We start from the raw sequence: 12,602 nt of genomic DNA, 5'->3' as shown, positions 1-12,602 counted from the left end.
TAGGGGACTCAGGTCAACAATTTCTGACATTGCCAGTAAAGTGGAAGACCCAATACTATTATGGGCTACTGGACTCTTTTAGAGTATTTTACTGAGCTTACACACCTATAATATTCAAATAACGGAACTTAACCAAAAAAGGGGATACGGATGAATGTCTATTTGTATCTGTGTATTCAAAGTGGTTAGGATACATATATATATATAGTTACCTTCTCTTAATGAATAGAGCAATTTGTTCTAATGGTGTTTGTAAATAGGATATCATGTACAGCAATTAACCACTAGGAAGAATGTATGCAATGTGTGAATTATTGAAACTGTCCTACCAATTTGATTTGAAACTGTCTCATTACTATTTGTTTATCAATAAAATTATGGGAAAAAAATAGAACTCCCTAATCCTGAAAACCATGACTGATAGTTGAATTAACTCAATTAAGATAGAGCTCCTACAGCTGCAGAGGTTGGGAGACTTATATTAACTTTAAGAACATATACTCAGAGTAAAAAGCTAATTTGGCAACTGATGCACAATCACTCTGAAACTGAATTAAATATAAATTGTGAACTTTTCTGTAATTTATAGTCTACTACAACATACATATATTGACTGTGTACAGAGATGATTTCTTGTGATGTGATTAATGCATAACAAGGCGACAGCCTTGAAAACATTGGTTATAATAATGGAGGTGCTAAATTGAACGTACATATGAGGAAAACAATTTCAGAAGCCATTGGTACTGTTTGGAGACATCAGGAAAAAATAGGAGAGGTGGGTTTTGAATTAGGCCTAGAAAAGAAAAAAGATAGAAGTCTACCAGACCAAAAAATGGGGAGGGATTTTGAGATAGGCTAAAAAACAGCGGTAAAGTTATTCAGGAGAAAATATGTGCAGTCCAGGCTGAGCAGGGTATGTGAAATGCACAGAAAAGGTAGATGAAACAGGCTGACCACTGGTGCTCCAGGGAGACAGGGAAGGATCTGCCTGGCTGCCAGAACTGAAACTATAGCAATAAAATGAAACTGACATGGCCAGCCAAAGAGTGATAAACGGGGCCCAGGTCACGGAGGAAGCAAAGAGTCAGGAGATGAAAGTAAAGCTGCTTTAGCGGTACAAGCACTGGAATTGGGGGGGGGGGCAAATGGCTGGATTCAGGGGAAGAGAAAGATGTAAATAAAGGAAGGATTATACCTAGTTTCTGATTGGAGGACAAGGAAAGAGAGGAATGAATTAACTCTATGTGGGACATGCTTAGAACAAGATAAATGGAGATACAGGCTTGAAGTTCAGACAAAATTTAGAGCTATAGAAATACATTTGAAGTCACCAACATTTAAGATAGTGACAGTAAATGCCATATTTATAGGATTACCATGCAGTTAAAATGAAAATAGTCTTAAATATTGGGACATGTGTGTAAGAGACGGGTAGCTAAAGAAAGGAAGAGGGAAAGAAAGGAGGGAGGGAGAGAGGGAGGAAGGTGGAAGATTTATTTAAGATAAAAGGGGGTTGTGATGCAGCTCAGGGACAAAGTGCGTGCTCAGCATGGAGGAGGCCCTAGGTTTTATTTTGAGAGAGAGAGAGAGAGAGAGAGAGAGAGAGAGAAAAACAGATAGACAGACACAGACAGACAGACAGACAGACAGACAGACAGACATTCAACCAGTGAAAGAGACCAAGAAAGTCTTGCTAGGAGTCATTACTATGAGTCTTAAGAAAAAGTTCAAGAAGGAGTCTATATCAGCAGGATAAGGCCAAAAACAAAACCCTTTCTAGGACAATTAGGATGGCTTGATAACATTTATTAAATTGGTGGCAAGTTTGAGAGTGGTTCTGAAAGGAAAAGAACTTTGTTGTTGTTATGGATTCTTGTTAGAATGAAGCAAGATAATGTTCATGGAAAAAATAATGTTCTTGGAGATAATGTGCAGGGCAACCTACCGTTAGAGATTGGCAGTGCAGGGATAGAATAAAAACAAGGAAGAAAAGGAAGACTCAGAAATATTTTAATGAAGGTATCTTAGGTCAGCCAAAGGGGGAAAGGGAATTTTTTTTAAAAAATAATGTAACATAAATTCTTCACATAGAATGTGTAAGTAGACCTATAGCAAACACGCGCTGATAAATCTCAGAACATTGCTAACTCTCTGGTGCCTGCTTGTTACATACTTGAAGTCATAATTATTACAAGGATTTGATGTGATTCTCTTTTGGAATGAGCAACAACAAAAAGATTCAAAGATTATGCTATTCTAAAATAAGAGAAAACATACCTATGTAAAAGTGACTTTCTCCTCTCTCCTTTACACCTGCACTAGTTTTGCTTAATCTGAACAAGTTTAAGATAGATTGAAAAAAAATTTGGGATTGTGATATGACTGCTTTATGTGATTCCAGGGAAAACAGTACATTCTGGAACCAAAGAAAAATCACTCACAAATACTAAACTGACATTTTTAGGCACTCATTTGACAAACTAGGGCTCAGTACTACTTCCAAAATTTCTCTAAATCCTAAAGAATTCTACCTAGCAGATAAGACCCTACCTAGGCAAGACCAGAGGTCACTGTACCATTTAAGTAGGTGGTTCCCATCTTGTGCTGATGGAAAAGAGTTAGAGGAAACCAATCCTAATGATTCAGCAGGAAAAAAAAATGTTTTCCATAAGAATGAAATCTTCCACATAATTGGTCACCAGTTGCTTTTTTGGGTGTTGATTTTTTGTCAAGTTAGCTAATTATCTGCTAAATGGTCTTTGAAAGATATTTTGCCTTCTTGAGTTGTTAATATTAGTGAATTTTTTACCCAAATGTACAAGGTATATATATATATATATATATATATATATATATATATTCTATCATGTAGCATGCTGAAATTTAGCTTTCTGTGAAGTAAGTTGACTTTTTTAGCCTTGACCCAGGGGTGGAGAATGACCATAACATTCCACTGAGAACTTCACTTGTGGATCTGTTTTAAACTCAAAACCACTTGTCAGATCGGAATTGGGCTCTACCAGGAGAAAGACCTGCAAAAAAGATGATTTTCATAAAGATTACTAAGAAAGTTAGAAGGAATTAAGAAGTGCAAAGTATAATAATATAATGATATAGTATACTATATATAATATCATTATATTATATATACTATATATAGTGACATATAATAATATCATTCCATGCATGGACCATGCCCAGAGCACCGGGGATCAGTGTCTCTTCACCCATCACTGTTTTCCTGATGACACTGGCCAGCAATCTCCTAAGCACTAGAAACTGTTTTGGAAATGATTCCCTACAGGGGTCTTTATGGAGCATACAGAAAAACAGACTTGACTTGTAAATCATTTTCAATGCTTAAATATTTGACATACTAATTCATCATTCATGACATTTCACTTGTTTTAGCATCATTTTAAATGTAGTGGTGCTGAAACTTTGTCACAGCAATGTGGACAGTGCCTCTGGAATAGGTTATCAGCCTTGGCAAGGGGCCTGTGCACTGACGAGGCCTTTACAGCACCCAGCCCTCTCTTGGCTACAGATACCTAGAGGATCCACACCTCCAGCAGGCGCAAACTTTTGTATTTACTAGGTGAAATATTAAAGGGACTGAAGCTCAACTTTCTGAAAGTTCCAAGGTGGTTACTATAGACAACTTGTAATTTGATTCATTGCCTACAGAGGGACTTCTCAGTGGCCTGTGATGTGAAAAATAACTTACTAAAAGAGGAATTTTATATCATGAGGGTCAGGATAAGTAGGGGGTTTTAAACCTGTTATGTGTATGGAGGTTTTTATCTATTACTGTTAGAATTCCTTGCCGGTACCTAGATATTTTGTGGGTGACCTACAGCTCCCCAGAATCCACGGGAGAAAATAAATCTAGTAAATCTACAGGTGAACTCACAGAGGCAACTTAGAAGAAAATATTCTCCTTTGAATTTCATCATGTTATAAAAGTTATCACTTCTCTTAAAGTATTGAAGTATTAGACTGGTGGGTCAAGATTTTTTTTTTGTGTGTAGTTGTTCTTTAAAAGGCTTTAAAAAAAAAAAAAACAAAAACAAACAAACCACACTTACCTTAAATTGTCATGCCTGCTATCCTAACCATCCTTAGCATCCCCCAAATCTGATCAAAATAACATAGTACACGTGCATGTTTTATGTACATAGACATCTATTGATCTTTGTTCATTCATGAACAAAATATAGGTATTAGCTAAGTTGAAATTGGTACAATGCTGCACTTGATATATAAGAGTGAATATTACAGTCTTTGCTCATAAACTTATTTATATCTATTGGGAAGAGTTCATTGTACAAAATAATAACAAAATAATTACATAGCTAAAAAGTGGAAGAAGTGTTATGAAGGAGATGCAGCAGTGGGCTGGGAGATTATCTGTTACTCTGCTCTTGTGGCTGCGACAAATACCCGACATTCAAAATGAAGGAAAGAAAGGTGTACGTAGCTCACTCAGTGGAGGTGTCAGTCCATCCTCAGCTGGCTCCAAGGCACAGTGGCACACGGCAGAGGGCAGCCTTTCATGGAGGCAGCAAAGAACAGAGAGCAAAAGCAGGAGTAGCAGCAAGAAGAGAGGAACAGAGAGGAAGTCTGTCTCCCTTCAGTCACACTCAGGCTGTCTGCCGCAGGCTGGGTGCAGCACTCACACCCATAATCCCAGTGGATCATAAGTTAATCACAAACTCTAGAAGTCCACCCCATGGCTGCATGAGGCTTTAGGGGGGATCATGAGACACAAACCATAACAGAGATGAAAAGAGAGGCTGAAATACCTCTGCAGGTAAAGAAAGCAGATGCAATTCGTTTGGGTGCTGAGCCATCAGTGGAATTTGGCCAAGTATGATGGCCATGAACGAACTCAGCAAAGAGTAAGTGCAAAGGCACTGAGGCTGGGGAGAAGTGGGGAGCCGCAGAGGTGTGCTGCACGGCCTCCATACAGGAAGCACAATGAGGTGGGCTGGCGTTAGGTGCAGCCTTGGTCAGGATAGGGACTGGAGAAGCAAAGAGTGACTAAATTTCATTTGCATCAATTTCAAAGACACTTTTCTGACTGCTCTATCTGGCAGTCAGAGGAAGAAAGTGTCCATATAGAAAGTTACTACAGTCAGAGCAGAGAAAGAATGAAGGCTTGGATTTTGGTGACACTTGATGAAGTGCAAAAGGAGGCTGAAGCCAAAAATGACAAGCTGTGGAGATGGCTAGGCCATAGAAAGGAAGTGCCAGAATGATTGCCAGATCATTAGTAGCTGATGGGGAGAAAACTAATATCAGGATCAGCTTTTCATATTTATTCCATTTAAATTCATTTTATGCAAATATATTTGCTGTTTATCACATATAAAATACAGTGCTAGGAATTCTAATGGATAGCAATATGAAAAATGTGGCTGTTTAGCATTTCCAAAAGAACGCAAAAGAGTAACTATATGTGTACCATACAAGCAGATGTGTATGCACATGAATGTCTATATTCATGAATATACATTTGTAGATGTATGTAAATTGATATATTTGCATCATGTACTCATTTAAGTAAGTGTGTGACAAGAGGATTTGGAAGGAAAAAGATTAATGTGGAAGTCAGAAAGAAGAGGGCCAGCCAGATAGCTTAGTGGATTAAAGTGCCTGCTTAGGCAGAAGCAGGGACTGGGGTTTGGTCCCTGTGTGCCATGCTGGCCCTGCTCCCAGAGTGTGCTGAGGTTGTGATTGAGACTGGGCATGGTGGCATGTGCCTGTAAACCCAGCTCTTGGGAGGCTAAAAACAGGACAATCACTGAGTCCAATTTATGGAGTAAGACCCTGTACAGCCTGTACTAAAAAAAAAAAAAAAAAAAAAAAAAAAAAAAAAAGAGAAAAGAAAAAGAATAGCTGGTGTTCTTATAAGAAATTAAATTATTTTCAAAATTGATTAAATCACATACTAATCTTATCACAAAAGAAATTAGAGGTTTTCAGAGTCAGGTGTATTTTTTTATCATTTCTTTGGTACAGGGTGTTGTTATGGAGCTCAGACTCATAGTGATCCTCCTGTCTCAACCTCCCCAGCTCTAGGAACACAGGTATGCATCACCACACCTGGTTTTGTTGGCTGGGTTCCAGGGCTAGCAAGGCATATGGTACTGGGGATCAAACGTGGGTCCTTGAGCTCACCAGGAAGGCATTTAGATCACTAAGCTGTCTCTCCAGCCCTTTAGTCAAGTGTATTATCACATTTCAATCCATATTATCAATCAGTAGTACTCATCATTAATATTAATGGCAAATTAATAATAGCAGTCATTGATATGTGGTAAATTTTTTAATCCCACAAGCAGACAAACACAAACATATTTCATTTTAATGTGGTTTGAAAATTATCTTTTTACAATCTTTCTTTGGATTCTACACTTACAGTTCTGTTACACAACTGACTTCACAGCAGACAGAATGTGCTTACTTAGTTCTATTCAGTATGAGCCAAATGTAACGGAATAAACCCTCCCTAGCTTTGCCAGAGCTATCTTTCAGGCCAGAAGCACTCTGTTTAACAAACTTATCTTGAATGTTGATCCTAAGAGTCTAAATAAACATACAGAACAATCACAAATCTGTGAATTCTACTACAGCGGCTTTCGTGTCACTCTCTTCCCTCACGGTCCTTGCTTGCTTCAGTTCTATTTCTTCTGATTTGAATTTCTTTTGTCTCTTACATCTCTTATTAATAGTAATGTATTTATCTAATCTCTAAACTATAGAATTGTCCTGTGCCATGACTATAATTATGGCAGATGATAAAAAAGGTACGCTTGAAATCAATGTAAGTTAAATATCAGGTTAATGAATAATGAAACACTGAGGCCTCTCACCTAAAAGGAACCTATTAATATCGCTGTACCTAAATATGTATGCTTTATCTTGGTGCTGGGAATTGAACCTAAGGCCATGTGCATGCTACGTATCTGCTCTAACATTCTATCTCCAGTATAATGTTGTATTTCTAATTTTATATTGTTATCCTTTAAAAAGTTCCCTTCAATTTTATGAGTTTCCAGGCTTCAAATAACCTATCTAACTTGTTTTCACATTGTATTATAATTTGTTTTATATCTTTTAAAATATTTTAGCATTGTGCAAACATGGGCTACTATTTTATGTTTGTCTCTAATGGGAAGCATCTAGTTCCATAAATGTTGGTTGAATGAATCACGTACATTTAGTAACTGTTTCAGAGTTGACTGGCGAGATTTTTCTTTACATTCATGAATCTTCATCAATGTCAAATTTGTCACAAAACTTTTTTAAAAGGTAGTCTTTCTTTAAACCATCTTAAATTACTTTATTTTAAAGAGTGAAAAGTAACTATTTGCAGAATTCTAAATTAAATTTTCATTACTGTCAAATGCATGTTTGACACATATTCAATCTATTCTCAGATGGTAGGCTTCCTTAAATTTTTCCCACTTAGAATTTTTCTTGGCATATTTCCCAAAAAGGAATTATTCCGAGTATGTTCAACCATTTTTGTAGATTCTGAGACTGCTTCTAAAGGGTAAATCTAACCAAAGAAAAATTGTAATGATATATGATTGCACTTCTTTTAAGGTGTCGTTTTATATAAGAGCTAGATTTTGCCTTTTTCCCCTCAATATGCTTACTTAAATGCTCTATTCTTCTTTTAGTTTAGATACAATGACAGGCTGCCCTGAGTTGAGAGCTGATATGCCCTATACAATGCATTCTGAAGATATGAACAATACACATCAAATTAATGAAATAAGCCATGCAAATATATCATTTCTACATTATACAGTTGAGTTACATATTTTTAAAAGCAAAAATATTCTTCTTCTGTTATAGTCAGTTGCAATATTTTTTAAATGCCACAGAAATTCATTTCCCATTTAGTGATCACAGAGAGGAATAATTTAAGGATAATTTCAAACTGTTGATAAATCTGATAAATGTTTTAACTATCAAAGAAACTGACTTTCATTTGGTTAATCTTTTTGCTGGCTGAAAGTAATATATCAAAGTAACCCCCTGTACAATAAAATGAATTAAAATAGCTAAAATACATTTAAACAATGTATTGGTAGAAAAAAGAATTGGGAGCTTTGCCCTGAATGTCCTGACAATTGAGCTGCAGTTGACAAGTGAAAGAGCCCCCAGGATCTGGACCTCTTGCAGGAAGCAGCCTTGCCTTCAGCGTTGCTTGATCCTCTTTTAAAAAAGCTCTTTCAGCTTTTGTCATTCAGTGTTTATTTTCCTTTTTCATCGCACGACCCCAACCTCAGGAAAATAATTATAAATGCTAGTTGACACTCACTTTCCTCTTTTCATATTGATTCATTTCCTAGTTCTAACATTTCCATAGGAATGTCACTGCCCTTGCTTTATTTTAAAGATCCAGGAATATCAGTCAACTTTGTGGTCCTTTCCTCTTGGTTTTGAAAAAAATCGTCTATAGGATCAAAGAGAGTTATCACAAAATAGGAGCTTTTTCCAATATCTTCATTTGAAAAATTGTTATTCATTGATAAGCTGTTTTGCAAGGTATCTAGTACTAAAGCAAAAGTGAGCGCTATAAGCTTGAATTTTACTATACTTTCGGAAGATCTTACTTTTGTTTTAATTTTGAGTCCCTGCTCTCTAGGATAATGATGCTCGAGAGCCTGCAGCGAGGGTCTTTTACACCCTTACACCTTTCTTCCTTGAGCTCGCTCCAGAAGACTTCCGTTTTCTGAACACTCTGTCCCTCCTTGCAGAGCAGTGGCCCCTCCTGGGAAAGCAGAGTTATTTCAGCAAACCTTCAGAGTCCATCCTATGTGCCGCGCTGGGGAATATTACAGTGCTGTTGACATATATTCATAATCTTTCCTCCGGTTTCACTCCTTTTATGCAACAGTCAAATTTGCGTTTGGTCCTTATTAGAAAGCTGTCAGAAGGTATGTGGCCATCAAACTGCTAAAAAGTAAAGAAGGCTACACTGCTTAAGGCAACTTTTAATAAGTAAACCTATCCAACAGTTTGGGTCTTATTCCAATTCAAATTAAACTGGAATAAACTAAGTTTTATTTTAAAACAATTTACAAATGTCAATTTTGGTTTCCCGTTCTGGCCCTTCCCACAGGTATATTAGGAAGGCGGGCCCCACGCCCGGGTTGCACCTGCATTTAAACTGTGGCAATTAGAGAAAGCAAACAAAGCAGAGGTAGCGGTTCAGTCAGAATCAACCCCAGAGCAGGGGAAAGCCGATCAAGGCTCTCTCCAAGTGCAGAGGCTGACTAGGGGTCGTTCTCGCGCGCCGCTTCCTGACCACAGCAACGCACAGCGAGCCAAGGACCCCGGCAGAACCATGAGTGCTTTCTTTACCTGGAGGCCACGGGGGTTCAATCCGTGCTGCGGGTATCTCTGGCCTTTCATTTTGGTCCTTTGCAGCAGGGTACCAATGCTTTGTCTTTGGAATTCTCCACCAGAGGGAGGACAAGGAGAGGAGAGTGGGTCTCACGTGCAGTCCCGAGGACAGCTGAGTGGCGCACACTAGCAATAATGATTAAGGATTACCTGGCCCGTATCTTCATCAGGTCTCGCCCTCCCCCTCCCGCTCAGCGGAACCGATTGCCAGCTGTTCAGTTACCGTGGCTCGTGCTAGGACCCCGGGCTAGTCAGTTGCTTTGAATATTAAGCTGTAGTAACAGTTTGCGATAGTTCTGGAGAGCAGTCCTGGCCAGGTTGTTTTTATTTTTATTTTTGGTACCAGCGCTTGCCAGGCAGGCGCTTAGAGGTCTGCTGGTTTTTAAAGAAAATTTGGAGATGTAAATTCTAGTAGGCGCATTATTAAGCTTGTGAATAGAAAGAAGCGCACTAGGCGCAGATCTCCAGAGACAGTGCTCGGGTCATTCTCGGGGCTCACCGAGCGCCGGGTAGCTAGACCCACTTACCTTAACCCGCCGACCCCCCCCCCCCACCGAGTTCACCTTTGGCCAGCGTGCGCGCGCACGCGTGCGGGGCTTGGGATGGCTCCCTAAAGCCGGGAAGGAATGAACTCTGAGCTTTTCTGAAAACTAACAAATGTTCTTCCCCTTCTGGAACGTTCCAAGGCTCAGGAACCTTCCTTTAGGGAGCAGGTGTCAGAGCGCAAACCTTTTCTCCAATCCCTTTCTCCGCGTGAACGTGCCCTTCGGGCACTGCCACCCTGCTGGGGAGCGCTGCAGCCACCGCCGTCGTCTGGTCCCTCCTGGGAAGCAGAGCTCTGCTCCGCAGCAGCGCGGCGTACAGCGACCCCTGTCGGGGGTTCCCGGCAGCCCGGCCTGCGCGCAGGGAAGGGGCTGCGCCGGGAGCGCCGAGCCCAGGCTCCTCCCGGTGGCGTGTCCGCCCCTGGGGTGGGGGTGTGGTGGGGAAAGGGAGGGGGCGAGGCGAGGGGAGGGTGAGAAGGAGGCGCCAGCGGCCAACCTGCGGGGGGAGGTGGGTGGGTGGGTAGCTGTGGGGCAATTGAAAAAGAGCCGGCGAGGAGTTCCCCCAAACTTGTCGGGACTCCGGGCTCGCGGAGGGCAGGAGCGGAGCGGCGCAGGGAGTGCGCACGGGACGCGGATCGCTTCTCCCTCTCGGGCCGCGACCAGAGCTAGCAGCCGCGGGACCCGGCGACCTCCGACTCAGCTCCTGCTGGTTCCAGGTGGTCGAGACCGCACTCTGCCTCACGCAGCTCCCTGCAGGCAAGGGGAGACGCCCCAGCCCTGCAGGCCGCCGCCCCTGGAGGGACAAACTTTCCCCATTCCCGATCCAAACCCTTGGTACAAACTTGTCGCGCGTCGCCTCCGCCGGGAGCCGTCCACGTCGAGCGCTCACTTCTGCAGCGAGATGTCCGAGCGCAAAGAAGGCAGAGGCAAGGGGAAGGGCAGGAAGAAGGACCGAGGCTCGGGCAAGAAGCCTGAGCCCGCGGAGGGCGACTCGAGGCCAGGTGAGTGCGCGGGTCGGCCGGGCCCCGCGGTCCACCTCCCGCTCTGGTGCCGTCGCCCACGCCCTGCGCCCCGGATGCCCGGCCTTGCCCCGTGGCGTCCGCGGAGCTAGGCGCGGTTTCCCCAGTCCGGGGCCGCCCTCCACCTAGGTGCTCACGCTTGGTGCGCAGGATGCGGGGTGCAAATCCTGACCCGCACCTTCCCAGGGTCGGGGAGCCCAGCGCTCGCGCGCAATCTCCCACAGGCGCCGGAGCGACTGAGCCTAGCCCGGGAGCGAGAGCGCTGGAGCCGCAGCGGGGTGCGCGCGTGTCCCGTGCGGAGGCTTTGCACGGGCCCCGTCTGCCCTCTAGCGAGCGAGTCGGGAACCGGCGGTCCTTAAGCGGAGCCCAGATGCCCTACGTGCATCTGGATGCGGAGATGGTGAGAAAGGAGTGGGGGACTGTCGCGTACCCCTGTTTAGGGTAGAGGGTCACGGGGTACAGTCGCCCTGTGCGTCTGTTCACTCAGCCTGAGTCCTGCGAAAGGCAAACTAAGAGCGGCCGGAAGGGATTCCTAAAGGTCAGCGAAGCAAATAAAATGTAGCTCTGTGCCAGGAATGAGCAACTGCAAATAAGTTCGACAGACTTGGCTTCGTTATTCCATTTCTTAGGGCCTTCTTGGTAGGTGTGGTTAATTTACATTGCCAAGAAGTGTCAGATAGCAACAGTTTGCCCCAAATTTTTAATTCAGTTGTTTGCCAGATATAGGGAATGATAAACCAATTGCGGATTTTGGGGGAAAAATCTCTTTATCATCAGAGAACTGTATGAATGATAGTGTTATGTCACCCCTGAGAACGCTGTTTCTTTAGACATCGCGTTGAACAGAAGAGGCTTCTGGAATAGTCTTGTTTATGTGTGATAAACTGGAGTAGATACCGAGGAAGGGAGGGGCCGGGGGTGAGCCTTTTGCTGCTCTGCCGCTTCTGGGATGATTCCCAACTGTTACTCCTGGGTGCCCTGACTCACTCAGAACATCCCCCAACACACATTCTTTGGGGTGCTTCTGAAGAATTAACTCCACAGCACTTGCTAAGCCTGTGGCTCAGGAAGATAAGCTAAGTATTTGTTTCTCGCAGGAAGAAAACAAACCAGATTTGCTTGGTCTTCTTGAGGAATCACTGATAGCATTTCAGAACCTGGCTTCTTGGCAGAAACCTTTAGCGGGGTTTTGAGCAAAACAAATGGAACAAAGAGTAATTGTTTAGTCACTGTGTGCATGTGTATTTCTAAAATAAGTACCGGTGACAGGGTTCATCTTAATTACTGTCCACTAGCTCTTATGAGGGTGGATGGAAGTATTCCTTAGATTTACCCTATATTTTGTAGATACAACATACCATTTTCTTTACTGAAGCATAAAATGGGGTACTGGATTAGCAAACACTCTGAATTACTCTCTTTAGTGTCCTCAGGCCATGATTATAAATTGAAAAGACCTTAGACCCAACCAAAATTGTAAAGCTGTAGAGTAGTTTTGGGTTCCTCACTACCCTTTGCTGTGGATTCTGTTTGTCCATCCATCACCTTCCAGGATTCTCTGGTCTTCTTAGGTAGTCTAATGAATCCGGGTTGCCATGGTCTAAGGTGGCAT

The 12,602-nt window shown here is 42.3% G+C and overlaps 1 protein-coding gene and 1 long non-coding RNA gene across 14 annotated transcripts in view; one reads left to right on the top strand and one right to left on the bottom strand.

Moving 5' to 3' along the window:
* Nrg1 (neuregulin 1) overlaps positions 1-12,602 on the top strand; it is a 1,208,067-nt gene that overhangs the window by 977,740 nt on the left and 217,725 nt on the right. For 11 of the 13 annotated variants that reach the window (XM_004637278.2, XM_004637274.3, XM_004637275.3 and 8 more), the window contains exon 1: positions 10,065-10,972. The exons of the other annotated variants lie outside the window; for them this stretch is intronic. In XM_004637278.2, coding sequence (XP_004637335.2) covers positions 10,087-10,972 — 886 coding nt within the window. In that variant the 5' untranslated portion in view covers positions 10,065-10,086. Of the gene's footprint in view, positions 1-10,064; positions 10,973-12,602 lie in introns of those variants that run through there. 13 annotated transcript variants of the gene reach the window in all.
* Positions 8,649-9,476, bottom strand: LOC111818345. The gene is made up of 2 exons (XR_002822366.1): positions 9,388-9,476; positions 8,649-9,182 (listed from the first exon to the last, which is right to left on the bottom strand). It is a non-coding gene; the product is annotated as an uncharacterized LOC111818345 (long non-coding RNA).

Source organism: Octodon degus, unplaced genomic scaffold, assembly GCF_000260255.1.
Source record: "Octodon degus isolate 3935 unplaced genomic scaffold, OctDeg1.0 scaffold00088, whole genome shotgun sequence".
Lineage (NCBI taxonomy): Eukaryota > Metazoa > Chordata > Mammalia > Rodentia > Octodontidae > Octodon > Octodon degus.
Note: the sequence above shows the minus strand (reverse complement) of the source record. Positions and strands in the feature narration are given on the sequence as shown.